Source organism: Heliangelus exortis, chromosome 11 (assembly GCF_036169615.1).
Source record: "Heliangelus exortis chromosome 11, bHelExo1.hap1, whole genome shotgun sequence".
NCBI lineage: Eukaryota > Metazoa > Chordata > Aves > Apodiformes > Trochilidae > Heliangelus > Heliangelus exortis.
Window position 1 is genome coordinate 9,456,693 of NC_092432.1, and position 14,521 is coordinate 9,471,213.

At 38.1% G+C, this 14,521-nt stretch overlaps 2 protein-coding genes across 2 annotated transcripts in view; one reads left to right on the forward strand and one right to left on the reverse strand.

Moving 5' to 3' along the window:
- EFL1 (elongation factor like GTPase 1) overlaps window positions 1-4,669 on the reverse strand; it is a 59,879-nt gene extending 55,210 nt beyond the window's left edge. Inside the window, exons 1-6 of the mRNA XM_071754392.1 lie at window positions 4,572-4,669; window positions 3,766-3,866; window positions 3,062-3,129; window positions 2,796-2,880; window positions 1,420-1,553; window positions 656-793 (exon numbers count right to left, since the gene is read on the reverse strand). Coding sequence (XP_071610493.1) covers window positions 656-793; window positions 1,420-1,553; window positions 2,796-2,880; window positions 3,062-3,129; window positions 3,766-3,856 — 516 coding nt within the window. The 5' untranslated portion in view covers window positions 3,857-3,866; window positions 4,572-4,669. The remainder of the gene's footprint in view (window positions 1-655; window positions 794-1,419; window positions 1,554-2,795; window positions 2,881-3,061; window positions 3,130-3,765; window positions 3,867-4,571) is intronic.
- Window positions 4,653-12,753, forward strand: SAXO2 (stabilizer of axonemal microtubules 2). The gene is made up of 4 exons (XM_071754393.1): window positions 4,653-4,794; window positions 8,488-8,667; window positions 9,883-10,085; window positions 11,678-12,753. The coding sequence occupies exons 1-4, from the start codon at window positions 4,754-4,756 to the stop codon at window positions 12,658-12,660; spliced, it is 1,407 nt and encodes a 468-aa protein (XP_071610494.1). The 5' UTR covers window positions 4,653-4,753; the 3' UTR covers window positions 12,661-12,753.
- Window positions 12,754-14,521: the final 1,768 nt, after the last annotated feature.

Here is a 14,521-nt window from a genome sequence, read left to right on the forward strand (position 1 = left end):
GCCACATCCAGGCTCTTTTTAAATGTCTCCAGGGATGGAGAATCCACCACCTCACCGGGCAGCCCATTCCAATGTCTGATCACCCTCTCCGTAAAGAAATTCTTTCTAATATCTAACCTAAATCTCCCCTGGCACAACTTAAGACCATGCCCTCTTGTCTTGTTGAAAGTCGTCTGGGAAAAGAGACCAACCCCCCCCGGCTCCAACCTCCTTTCAGGGAGTTGTAGAGAGTGATGAGGTCTCCCCTGAGCCTCCTCTTCTCCAGGCTGAACAACCCCAGCTCCCTCAGCCTCTCCTCATAGGATCTGTGCTCAAGTCCCTTCACCAGCCTGGTTGCCCTCCTTTGGACCTGCTCTAGGACCTCGATATCCTTCCTAAACTGAGGGGCCCAGAACTGGACACAGTACTCTTGATATCATTTTTCTCTATTGCAGGCATTCTGAATGAACATCAAAACCAACAAAATAAAATCTTTCTCACTGTTAAAAGTTAGACTAGATGTTACAAGTCAGAAAAGACCAATTCTGCTGCACGCAGTTTATTCCAGCTGTGAAAGAGTGAATATTCCAGTCTCTCTCAATTCAAGAATGGAGAAAAGGAGGAACAAAAACTCAACAAACTCTGCTGTGCAAACATAACACTGTAATGGGAATACCTGTTCTAAGATATTCTTCAGGTGCAAGTATGCTTCCTGAGGGGTGAGTTTGAGCTCCACAATCAAGCGATCGATTTTATTAATCACCAGGACTGGCCGTATGTTTTCCAGCCACGCTTGCCGTAGGACTGCTTGAGTCTATTAAGAAGGAAAGAGTTTGTTTAAAAATCCATTACAGAAAGCTCAAAACCACAAAAGAGATGGTATATCAAAGTAAAGGTCAATATAATTCTAAAATGTAATGAAACAAATAATAAGGGAAAGGTTAACATTCAAACCAGAAATTTGATTCCCACAGAACACAGTGTTAGTTATTACAGAATTCTGCAGAATGGCAGAATTTCATGACAAAAATGCCCAGAGCAAACAAAAAAACCCCCTCTTTATAAAAGTAAGCCATGAAAAAAAGCAGTCTGAATGCTATTTTGCATAGTATTTCACTTCCAATAGCCTCAAAGCACATGTAAATATATTGTTTCCCTTAGAAATTTATTTATTCTCTATACAAATAATTCAATTACCAGAAAAATCACATGCTGTTTCAACCCTCCATCACTACACCCACTCTCCAGCCTTGCTCAAGTTTTCAGCACAACGAACTCCCCTCTTTTGCATCTCAAGTATACTGTTATTTATTAAAAGCTTTGAAAACTTCTAAATCTAGCTCATCTTTTATTTTTACACAATGCACTTAAGACTCCTCTACCCACTTTAAAATAAGATTCCTTTACCCCCCTTTCTATATTGAATATACTTTGTTTCACCTGTGGACAGACTCCTTCAACAGCATCCACCACTATGATGCAGCCATCACAGAGTCGGACAGCAGTAGATACTTCTGAAGAAAAATCCACATGCCCTGGGGAGTCTATTAAATTAATCAGATACTCCTGATCACCTAGGGTCAAACAATAAATTGATATTTTAGAACAGTTTTAAAAAACATCTCTTTCAGCCACCACACTGCTCAAGCTATTATTCTTAGGACCAAGCAGTAACCATTACCCTAAAGAAAACCTCCAACAGGACAGGAACTCTCATCAGAACAACTCTGCCTGGCTTGTGCCCACTTCATTGACATTTCACTTGTAATGTCAGTCTCTCAAGACAAAGCTACCATTGGAAAATTAAAACATAAATACACCAAACAAACAAACAGAAAAACCCAAACCCTGACAAGCTTTTAGTAGCATTACAAAGAAATCACTAACTAAAATACAACTCACCTGCATCACAGTCTGCGTTTCAAAGACAAATCATAACAAGGTCATAAAAATCAACCCTACATTCTGGATAAAATGCCTTTTTTCAGCCTTGTTACTTTTTTAAACCATGCCTTTGACTCCGTATTACCAAAATATTTTCAATACAGTGGAACTTTTCCATATTTTTTACCTTACATCCCCCAAAATTGGCTTAGTGGAGATTCTAGTTCAACTTTTGATGAACTCACTGCATTTATCACCTGCCACAATCAAAATGTCAAACATCTTAATTGTACATAAAATATTCTGAGCATTAAAAGTAAGGTCATGTCAGAGTCAACAATAAAACAGCCACAATTTTCAACACTTAGCTGGAATATCATTGATTTTAACTCATTTTTACAATCAGCTGTAGATGATAGAGAATGACCAACAGTGGCTTTTATGTTCATACAATTTGTTTGTTAGTTTGTTTTTTTTTTTCTGCACAAACCTGTTGCTAATGTATCATGTTTCTAATTCACTTAACTAAGGATAAGACTAGTGAGAAATATGGGAGTCTTAACAAAGATGACACTGTAACTGCACTGTTAACTCTCTGAACAATTTACTGAGATAAGGTCTTGCATTCAAGTGACATTACTTCAAGACTTAAGTACACAATATAAAGATTCAGATCTTAAATTAAAAAATACAACAAACCATCCACTCAGAGACACAATTAAGGATGCTTTTCCTAACCCAGAAATGCAACTTGATTATCTTGGTTAACAACTGAATGCATGCCTAAGACTTCACAGAACCATGGCCTAACACTGGGAAACACAAAAGCAACAGTTTCATACAAAAATATCTCAACAGCAACAATTAAGAGAGAGGGAAGACAAACCATAAATCTATCAAAGTTTATTCTTACATAAACATAAACAACTTACCTTTCATGAAGTGCAATGAGATTGCACTCGATTTCATCGTTATTCCTCGGACCTGTTCATCTTCCCTGCTGTCCAGGTACCTCAGCTGAGTGTAAGAACAAAAGAGGAGATAAATCTGTAGAATCTGTACTGTCACAAGTTAGTTACCAACCTGAGAGAAAACGAGGCTTAGAAAAATTAGGAATGGCATTTCCTTACTCATCACTGATTCGTAATCCTAGCACATACACAGTTGAATTTTGTGAAAAACAGGAATATAACTTCACCTTTCCTGCCAAGCGGCTCGAGATTATTCCATTGCTAGATATCAGACAGTCAGCTAGAGTAGTTTTGCCTGAAAAGAAATATAAATTACTTTGTTTAAATTATTATAGGCAACAGAAAAATACGCAACAATATTCTGGATGATTTAGAGTTCTGACATATCAGTATGAACAAAGGCTTTAAAATGGCAGATAAATACAAACTGACTTAAAAAAAAATTATCCAACTTCATTTGTTACATGCACACAAATTTATTTTTGTAGAGTGGATGCAACCTTATCTGTAATGACCAGAAAAACAGGTGACATCATCATAATCCATATACATTATGCAATTAGACCAAAGATTTGTATCCCAACGAGAGCATTTATTATTTCCACCAGCACAACCAACTTCTTCCACTAAGTAAACACTGAAACACAACAGTCTCACACATGCACATACACTTAATTCATGCCAACCCTGAGCATCACAGAGGCACAAAATATTCAATTTCAACCACTCCCAATTACAGTGAAATGTTCTCTTAAATTCTAAGAGATAAGCTGCACCAGGACAAATGAAATTTTCGCAAAGCAAATTTTCTTCTCAGAATTAGGATTAAGACAGCTTAAAACTACATTTGTGAAAACCTACTGCTTTAAAACAGTGACCACAGCACCTCCCCACCCCTCACACACCCACCAGTCTCAAGCCCTTGTCTTACCGTGATCCACATGGGCTAATATGCAGATATTCCTGATCCCAGAAGTCTTCTTCTGCAGGCTGACCATCCTTTCCACACTCGTGAGGACCATGGTTACCCAACTGTGAGCAGAGGAAAGGGATTTTAGTTAGGAGGCAAATAAAGATTTTGTTGTTTTGGGGGTTTTTGGTTGGGGCCTTTTTTGTTTTTTGTTTTTTTTTTTTTGGTTTTTTGTTTTTTTTTTTGTTTGTTTGTTTTTTGTTTGTTTGTTTTTTGGTTTTTGTTTGTTTTTTGTTTGTTTGCTTGTTGTTTTTTAATTCTTTACATCGTGCTCCGAGTTACTCCCGGGAAACACCCCTCCCGACACGTGGGGCGCGTCACGTTCCTCCGACACCATTTATTTCACGCTTCGTACCCCAGAACCTTACCAGACACGCAGCCCCCGTGTCTGTTTCTGACAGGAACCTCAGGGTTCGGTTCGGTTCGGTTTTCGTTACGTACGGAGGCAGAACCGCCCCGGGTGCCCCGCAGCGGCACAGCCTCGGGATTGACACTCAGGCCGCGTAAACCCGGGGGGGCTGCTCCTCCCGCCCCGTCCCCCTGCTCCCCCTTCTCCTGCACCGCTGGGACCCGCAGCCCTCAAGGCACAGCCCGCCCGCGGGACCCTCGTAGACCCTGAGGGGCGGGGGTGCCCGCAGCCCCTCCCGCAGCGCTTCCCCGCCGGGGCTGAGGCGGGGAGGCCGCCCCATGCGGGTGTCCGCCCGCCCTGCAAAGGACCCCTTGGGGCGGGGGTTTAGTGGTTCGGGGTCCGGCTCCCCTCTCCTCACCTCCCCTCAGCTCCGCTCACGCCGGCCCCGCACCTCCTGCACCCGGAAGGCCGCGTCCTTTCCTCCCCGCCCCGCGGTGCGTGACGCCAGACGGAAGCCGGCGGGGACCGCTCCCCGCGGAGACGCCGCCGTTGCCAGGCGACGAGGAGAGTCCCTCAGCTGGCCCGGCGGAGAGGAGCAGCATGAAACCGCATCGCTGCCTCTGCCAGATCTGTACCTGCGGGTAAGCAGCCCCACGGGTCGCCACCGACTGTCGGGGAAGGAGCAGAGACTTCAGGGAGAGTGTGTGTGTCCCCCTCAGCACTCTGGCCTGCTGCTGCCCCCACCCCCCTTGTCCCCTTCCTCACCCATCCCGGGATGCGGGGGTCTGGTCCTGGCTGCTTATAGCAGCGGGGAGGCAGAAATGGGGTAACATTCCCATTTCCACAGTTTCTGGCTTCCTTTTTTTTTTTTTTTTTTTTTTTTTTTTTTTTCTAAAAGGGATTTTCCAGGAAATACTTTTAAGTTTTAAATCGCGTTGGGTAAAAAGCAGATTTTAAATGCATTAGCGTTGAAAAGAACGGGGAAAGTATTTTAAAGCCACTGAGCCTCGGGCTTCCCCATGCAGCAGAGCCAGCGCGGGGCGAGGGAGAGCACCAAAGGAACCTTCGGAAAACCTCTGGCTAAATCAGCCTTGATAGACACCTCTGCAAGAGCTACAGCCTTTAAAATAGGTTTAATACATCTCTCTGCCTTTCTAATAGCACACTCACTAACAGTCTCCACTGAGAAGGGAAACCCCACTATTTCTTTACATTCAGTCATCCCATATGCAGACACACAGTCCAACTGTGGCCCCTTTGGCCAGGGGGGGCTGGCATAAGAGGGTAGAGCAGGCAATTCTTTTGTTTAAAATTATTATAAAAGTCTATAAGAAATATTATCAATGCCATAGGTTAAAAAAAATCCACAAGTCAGGTTTCCCAAAACCTTTAGGGATTCAAACTTTACAAAATTCAGACATGTATCTATAAGGTTTGGAGTTAGTATTGTTAATGTTTTCAATTTCTTGTCTGCCTACTTAAAAAAACAAGCCAACAAACCAACAAACCAAAACAACCCCAACCCAACAAACAAACCCCCAAACAAACAACAACAACAAAAAAAAACAAACAAGAATAATAAGCATCCTAGGATTCAAAGTTTCAGTCTTTAAAAGAATAAAAATTCTAACAACATCCTAGGAGAGTCATTGTAAGATCACAAAAGTGTGATCGCTATTGGAAGTACAGGGCCAACCCTGTGGGTGCAAAGGGCACCATAATCTACAAGTTCCATTTTGAGTTTTTTATAGCAGACACGCTCCTTATGTGTTTCTGTATGAAAAATCTCTCTCTCATCAGCCTCTTTGGTTTTTTAATCTCTACACAGGGGAGAGACAGGCAGTGTGTAAAGCTTCTCATGTTCTTTTTGGCCAAGGCTGCGGGTGTAGCTTGCCCCACAAATTTGTTTCAAAAGTCTTGGTGTAACAAAGAGCTGGAAAACATTTCCATGATGAGACAATAAATCTGGCCTAGGCTCAAGCATAAAGCTGTTAAGATAACACAATCTGACAGCACAAGGAGAGCTTCAGTTCAACAGAAAATATCTCAATTCAAAAACTTAGTTTAATAATATGAATGATTGAATATAAAACATGTGCAGAACTTGTCATTTAGAATAAGCAGCACCCAAGATTTTAGAGTCAATAAAACCTTAAGCTTTTATTGATTTAGGCAGGACATTGTGTGTGCTTCAGTGTAGCTATCCTGTTTCTGTTTTTAGGGCAAGACTGGGTTGCTTGGCAGTGTTACCTGGATTCTGTACTGTGTACACATCTTAGAACAGATTTCAAGTTAAAAAAAAAGACCTAATATTTTTTAGAAGATATTTAGCTATTTGTAGGAAAGTCTGTGGAGATATAATTAGTGATTAATTCTAAATAATAAAACAGAAGGAAACACTCTTTCCTAGCTGTTTAAAGAAGAAAAAAATATTAATTTTTTTACAGAGAGGTGTTTTGCTTGTTGGTGGTTATTTTTTCTGGATCAGCTTATGTGAAACTGGAGATCACCAATTCAAAATTTATGTTGATGAATATTAAATATGAATAAACTCCTTTGAATTGTCCTCCTAAAATATGTGATTATCATTTGATACTGTATATTTCAAATAACTTTCAAAACATAGTCAATGGTTTTAGCTTCTGCTTAGCTGTTGCTTTGAAATGTTAAATGATACCACATATGCTGTTTATACTTACTGAAAAAAAATTACTAAGGTGACTGAATTGGTAACTGAATTTCATGAGTAATGTAGTGGCACGCAAGCACCATGCTGAGAAATAGCACATGCTCCCTTCCTTATTTTCCTGCTTTTTCTCTTCTTTCCCTCTTCTTACTCAGTTTTTAACTGTTAGGTTCTCATTTGTTACTTGATTCCCCATTTACTTGGCTGAGGAGTAAGGACCTGAAGCTTTGAAAGGATCTAAGCCTCCTTAGTGCTACCTCTTTCTCATCAATTGATGAGAAATTGATGAGATAGGGTTGGCAAGGTCAGATGGCCAAAACTAATACCAGTTCTATGGTTCCAGATTACTTATTTTGGTGGTTTGTTGTTTAGAGGTTTTGTTTGTTTTTTTGTTTTGTTTGTTTGGGGTTTTTTGTTTCTTTTTTCTTTTTTCTTTTTTTTTCTTTTTTTTCTTTTTTTTTTTTTTTCCCTGCTTGTTATTCATTGCTAGGTAAATTCCTTGAGTATCTGGCTTCCTGAAACTTGATTTGTACTCAGTAAGAGATGTACACTTTTAGCCTTCCTGTTCTTTAGTTTTAGTTTCCAGGAAGATAATTTTACAACGTTGATTTTTTTTTTTAAATTTTGCTTTATATTTTGTTATTTCCCTTTGCTTATATCTGAATCAGTATTGCAAGTTGTTAGCTACAAGTAGGAGGGGTATCCTTCATTCTACATCACCTTAAAGGAGATTTATTAGGAATTATTTATTAGGAATTATAAATTATTAGGAAATAATCGTATGTCAGCCAAAATAATTTTTTTAAACCATGTTTGAAACAAACTATCAGAGAGATGTAAGTGTATTATGCAAATGAGAGTGAATATAACAAGATTTTCAGAGCAATATAGAAAATAACATGCACTTTATAATGTCATACCTAATTAACTAAAAACCATAAGGTATAAGTAATAAATTAAGACTGCTAAAGACTTTTACTATAACTGTGTCATTGAAATAGGCATCAATAAGAAACAGGTACAATTGAAATAAAACCTATTGAGAAAAAGACATCATTGCTTCTAAACAAACTCAGTTTGGGGTTAGATGATCTAATCAGTTCTTGGGGGAAAAAAAAAAAAAAAGAAAAGGTTGAAAATTCTGAAGCAGTCTGCAGCACACTAGAAGTGCAGATGATATCACAAAACTTAATCATGAGTTGGTGAAAATAAGTGAGCAGATGCACAGAAATAAAAAGACAAGCAATTAAGGAAAACAGTAAAGAAGACAATACGAGAGGAGAAATGAAGCATAGTTAGTTATTTCCACAAATGATACTAGTAATATTATTAAAGATTTTAAAAAAGGGAGAAAAGTGAATGTTGGTGCTAGCATCTTTTCAGAGGGCTTAGATCAATTCTATCCATCCTTTGTATTCCACCCTCAGTGCTAAGGACTGATGATACCATTTATTACTGTCTTTATTAATTCCTACTGTGCCATCAGCACAATATTTTGTGTTTTTATAACTTGAAAAAGATTTTCAGCACCAGCCTGATTGACATTGATCAATCTTTCCCATTTGTAATTCACCCCAGTAGCCAGGCTATGAGTCTTCTCCTTACATGCAGCTATTGAAAATGATCTCATCTGATGTCTTTTACCCAGGCGCCATCGCTGCCCTCATAAGCCCACACGGATTTATGGTAATGGACAACAGGCATTCCTCACAACAGAGTATGTGGAAAAATATCCCAAGTATAGCAACATCTCTCCTCCCCGGAGCCTGAAGCCGAAACAAGAGTACCAAGTGCATCGTGGGAAAATGGAGGGAATTACAACATTTAAGTAAACATTTTGAAGCAATGCGTTTTACAATTATCTATAAAGTTCCTTATCCTTTCTCACTTAAAGGGGGACTGAACATGGTACTGCAATCATTTTCAAAATTCTATCATTGCATCCTTTCCATTTCTGGCATGCTTAAAAGTTTGCTTTTTGAGGGTAGAAATATCACAAAAAGGGAAAAAAATATCAAAGCATGAATACAAAAGATATCCATTCTTTACAGCATTTTTAAACCTGTAATCTAAAAATTTTGTCCTTGTTTTCAGCCCGTTTTAAAAATCTAGGTCTCATTGAGCCTGAAAAAACTGGCCAGTTGGACCACTTTCTGTAATACATATGTGGAATCTTAGATAGTAGGAAAATTAAACCTGCAGGAAAATGTACAGGGATTTTATTATTATTTATTATCCGGGCTGTACTAAAGTATTAGGAGTCTGAAAAAAGGCAGCTGTAAAGTTGTTCAGTCCTGTCAGAGCACAGCCTCTGATGTTGAGCTTACAAAATTAAAAAGCATCTCTCAAAGAGTTAAAAAAGGACATCACTCATGCATTATGAAAAAATGCAACAGGAGCATAAACCTTTACTTTTTTCCACTACTGTTTTTCTTTTCAGATGTAAGGGCAAGAGGTTAAACTTTGTAATTTTTTTTTAACAGAAAAGCAAACAGGACAAATGACAGCAAGGCCAAATGCCCTTATGCAAGATTGTCTGTGCACTGTGTATACTATTTGAACGCCTACATATGTAGTATACACCCTGTAATATAATGTGCACTTATAAGAAACACTGAAATGCTGTTTCCAATTATATTCCATTCTCCTCATGTAACTAATACATGCTGCCACTTGTAACAGTTTGATCTTTGCTCTGCTTCTGCTTTCTGGCTGACTTCTTTGTAAAATTACAGCAACTTTTTCTTGTCTCCTTTCAAACAATTTAAAGAATATTTTTTAAACTGGGAATGAGACTCAGAGTTGAAAAAGTGACTTCACCACCTCCCTTTGAGTGAAGGCTGTATCATGCATCAGGTTTCTTAGGTTTATGTATTATGGTTTCCTTTCCTCCTTCCTATCCCTCTAATGTTTGGCATCAGATTGATTTTTCAGGGTAAACTTTATAAATCATTGTTTTTCCATATAATTAAAAAATTACATAACTCACTCCATCAGAAAGCAGCAGCTTTTTTAACAAGCATTTCTTTTTTCCCCAATTCAGATCTGATTATTTACCATATGATATTGTGAATCGACCTTTTCGGGTACAAGAAGAATATAAACCAAAGATGGGAAAGATAGAACTGGGAACCACATACCAGAAAGATTATAATGCTCATAAAATACAACCAGTGACATTAGTAAGACCTCTAGAAAGAAAGCACACTACAGGAGGAAAATTGGATACCATACCAACCTATCAAGGTAAAAATGTATGCTGCCTTTATAAAGAGAAATAACCAAGAAGGAAGTATTCTGATTTATCTATATTAGAACCTGGATTTCTCAGTTGGGGCCTGAGAGTAAGACATAATAGAAAGCAGGTGACAATGTCTTAAAATGTTCCACACTCCAGTTTTTTAGAAGTGACATTTATTGGTTCTAAACAAAAAGCCTTCTTTACCTTTTTCTTGGCTAGAAGAGAAATTCTAACATACAATTGGTTAGGCTATCTCAGGCAAAAGTTGGTTGCAGTTAAGGTGCCAATATATCTTCCAGATTCTTTTAGCTCATGTAACACATTTTTCCATAGGGTAGGTCAAAAGTTGAATTGAGATTTTTCTTGTACACTACATAGTTTGCATATCATCCTGGTAATGATCTGTTTTGACACAAATTATTATATTAAAGTGAGCAGCACAAAGGCATTAAATCTCCTTTTAAATCTTTCTGGAAAGTGATCTTGGTATACTTTATACAAGTAAAAAAATTTATGTATAAAATGTGTTACTGAATTTGTTATATGTACTACTGCATTGCAGCCCCAGTAAGTAAAAATAACTGATGAGATACAATCTACTTGGCTTCCTGGATGAAAATTAAGATGTTTCTGATTAGTTAATTGACATAATGCAAATCAGATATGGCTATTTAGGCAGGAAGTTAGAATGCTTGGTGCAAAATGAGCAGAGTGCAGTGACACGAAGAGTTGGAAACATAAAACTGGGGCAAAAAGGCTCTTCAAAAAGCCAGTTATACTTCTCTAGCTTAAGTTTAGGCCTGTGCTAGATAAAAAAGCATTTTTATAAATACCTTCTATTTATATTTATTAGTTGTAAATAATTTATAAGGAAATAAAACTTTTTACATTTAGCCTAGTAAGTAGTAAGCTAGCAAATAATGAATAATTTAACCAGCAGACAACTAAGACAGCAAGCAACTGCTTCATCTAAAAGGTATGTTAGCAGTTCTACAGGGAGTAAGGATCAAGGAATGAAAAGACTGGAGCTGAAGAACAGTGATTGCAAGACAACAAATTGATTCCAACTGCCCGTGGAAAAGTGTAGACTGGACAGTAAGTTTTGTAAATATAGCATAAGCCTGTTAGTAAAAAAACCCAGAAGCAAAGAAATGTGCCAACAAGCTCTAAGATGATGTAATGTTCATATGGAAATGATGAGACAATTCTTCCAACAGTAATCATGACCTACTGACCTATAAGGTTCCTTTCAGTCTTGTATATTTGCATCAAGTTCTAATTAAAATGTAAGATATTCTCCACTAAACCTGTATATGGCTATTTTCTGTACAAAACACAGACTAAGTATGTACATGCAACATTTTCCATGAGGAAAAAACCAAGCTAGGGCATCATCTACCAACTTTTTGTCTGTTTTTATCACACCGATAATAGAGCAGTTTTGCCATAACACAAACATGCAGACAGCATTCTCATTCTCACTTACATACCTTTTCTTTGTTTTGCAAGATTTATTACCAGAAGACTTTGGCTTAATTTAAGCCAATGGTCTTAAGTAGTAACACCAGTATGGTGAAATTTTGTTTTTGCCTTTAAGATGACTACAGACCATGGGAAGTTCAAAGACGGGAGCCTGGCAAGGTGGAGCAGATATACCATCCACCTACTGTGAAGTTTGGAAATTCTACTACATTTCAAGATGACTTTGTTCCTAGGGAACTGAATCCCAGGCAAAGTTTTAAACCTCCCTGTGTAGCCAGGCTTTCAGATGTGCCTTTCAATAGCACCACAAGCCATCGCACTGCTTACATTGCTCATCAGCTGGCACCCAAATTCATAAGACCAAAAGAAGAGTACAAGCCAAGCAACCAACCTTTTGAAGACCTCACAACCCACAGGAATGATTTTCAAGGGCTACCTGGGCAACTTGCAAAAAGCTGCAAGCCTGAAAATGCCAAAGTTGGATCCAACGCTCGCTTTAATGGAACCACTGAATTCCAGGATCGTTTTCAGCCATGGTTGGTTTCCTTGCCTGAGGTCCGCAAAACAAAAGAGTACATCCCACCTCCAGGCAACATGGATTTTAACTCCACGAGCCATCTTGATTATGTTAAGCATGAAGTTTCTCCTGCTGTCCCCATAAGACCAGTTTCTAATAGAAGAACCCCCAGTGCCCCTTTTCAAGGGAACACTACCACGAAGGAAGACTTCAAAGCCTGGGACAGCTGTCGACAGGAGATTACCAAAAGAGAACAGGAAATTCCAAAGCCCATGGGAAAATTTTATGATTTAACTACATTCAAATCTCATTACATACCATATCAGGTCATCCCAGCTCAAGGTTTCAAACCTGTACATGCTATAGTTCCTACTTCAGCTCCTTTTCAAGATGAAACCGTGTATCGCAGGGAATATACTCGGAAGAAACTGGAGATCTGCCCAGCATGTTACCCTTCCCCTCCAGGTTACATCTATGTAAACACAGATTCTCAGGGTCACAAATTCTTCCGCCAGCTTACTCCAGAATTTTCTGAGTCAAGCAGTAATCCTCTCGCAAAGGAAATAGCTGTCGTTTCATAATACTTAAATGAAGTATTTTATGCACCCTAGTGAAATAATTGGAATCCTACTTGCTAATTTAATTTTCTTTAAATAACACTGATAGCAAATTAAATACTGCAAATTCTGATTTTTAAAAGCATTTAAAGTAATCACTTGAAGAAAACCAGAAGTTTAGCAAAAGACTGATTAAAAACTTGCCAATTTTTATAGGAATAATGCATCTTTCTTACCTGGCATCTATGCTTTTTTGAATTGTGTATTCTAGTTCCCTTGATTTCCCAGATTTCATTATGCTCCATCTCAAGCATAAATATTGTAAATTTAATTCTGTCAAATTTTCTGCAAATCAAATTAATGTATTTGTGAAATAGCATATATCATGTGATAACTTCTTTTTCATCTTAAGCAAATAATACTATGTTAACATATAGAATTAGCTCATCCAGTTTTTCATCTCATCAGTACTGAGTAATCTGATTTTTTTTTTCTTTACAGTTTGCTGCACAAATCATAAGCTACCATGCCATGACACCTGGTCATTTCTAAGAACTTGGTTTAGTTTCAGTCACCATCACTTTTCCTTCACTGAGTTCTGACGAAAGCATAAAGGTCACACTGTAATTGCTGACATCAATTACCAAGAAATAACCTTGCTTTTTTTCCTGTATACATACTTCAGATCCTTCAGACATAAAAATCAGGTCATTAGACTCTGTTTCCTGATTTCCCTGACGGTGCTTTTTCAGCTTTACTTCCAAAGGAAAACTACCTGGTGCAAAGCTTTGGACACACTAAATTTGTGTCCTCATCCCATGAATCAAATTTCACCAAATCAATCAAATTTCACAAAGAGATTTCACAGATCATTGGTTTTCAAGTTTCTAAGGTAGATGGTGAGGCAGCAAAGAGAATCAGGCTCAAAAACTTCACATCCATCCATCCATCCCAATTTTTGATCTAATATTTTTTATCTAATATTTAGAGCTAAGCAGCCTGTCATTACTGCCCAAGTTTACCACAGAGGAAAGGTATGAAGGTAGAAAATAAATACCAGCCAAGATGCAGAAACCATTAGACAGCCTGGTTTTGGTCTGTTTGCTCTTCAAAGAATTGTTACAAATACACAAAAAACAAAATTTTCAAAGAAATTGTACATCTAATGATTATACTTCTGTATGAGATATTTAGTACTTTCTTTGTGTATCCTTACCTGATTTTGAGAACCTAGATGAATTGATTTCAGCCCTATTATGTTCACGATTTATGCAAGTCCCAATAATCAGATCTATGATTGACAGTATTATCATGTTCTAATGCAGTACCACAGTATGATTTTTTTTCAGTATTTCATGTCTTGTACACAGTCATTTGGGGTCTGAAGAGTTGTGTGCTCCCACTTCACAAACCAAATCACCAATAAAAGGACTAAGATCAACGGTGGAAACATGTTGGAAGAAGGGACTGGATCAATTGCAAGAAGAAAGCTGAACTGAGTATGTTAACTGTGCATAAAAGCATTACTTGGGAGCACTCCAGACATTATTAGAACATTGGTTACTTTTAGGTAATTTTTGAGTTTGTACTGTGTTTTTGTAATATGATTTAATCTGTTAATCAAACAATTCAATTAAACTTTTTTCTCTGAAGATTATTCACATCCCCAGCTGATTAAGTGGCATGTTTTGGGTTGGGCATGAACAAGGACAAAGGGTGTAACATCCTAAAAACAGGACAGGAAAAACTCCAATTTGGTGTCATCTTTCTATACCAGAGAATAAAAGCAAACTAGAAACATCCTTTTCTTTATGAAACTTGGGTCATTCTGTCCAGCCACAGCTGAACACCTCGCATTCATAATCTGATACCTCATGAGAAGTTT

Bases quoted from the DNA above. Each gene is read 5' to 3' on its own strand.
- SAXO2 (XM_071754393.1), top strand. From the start codon at position 4,754: ATGAAACCGCATCGCTGCCTCTGCCAGATCTGTACCTGCGG. The intron at 4,795-8,487 runs GTAAGCAGCCCC...TCTTTTACCCAG, and splicing joins TGCCAGATCTGTACCTGCGG to GCGCCATCGCTGCCCTCATA. The intron at 8,668-9,882 runs GTAAACATTTTG...TCCCCAATTCAG, and splicing joins GAGGGAATTACAACATTTAA to ATCTGATTATTTACCATATG.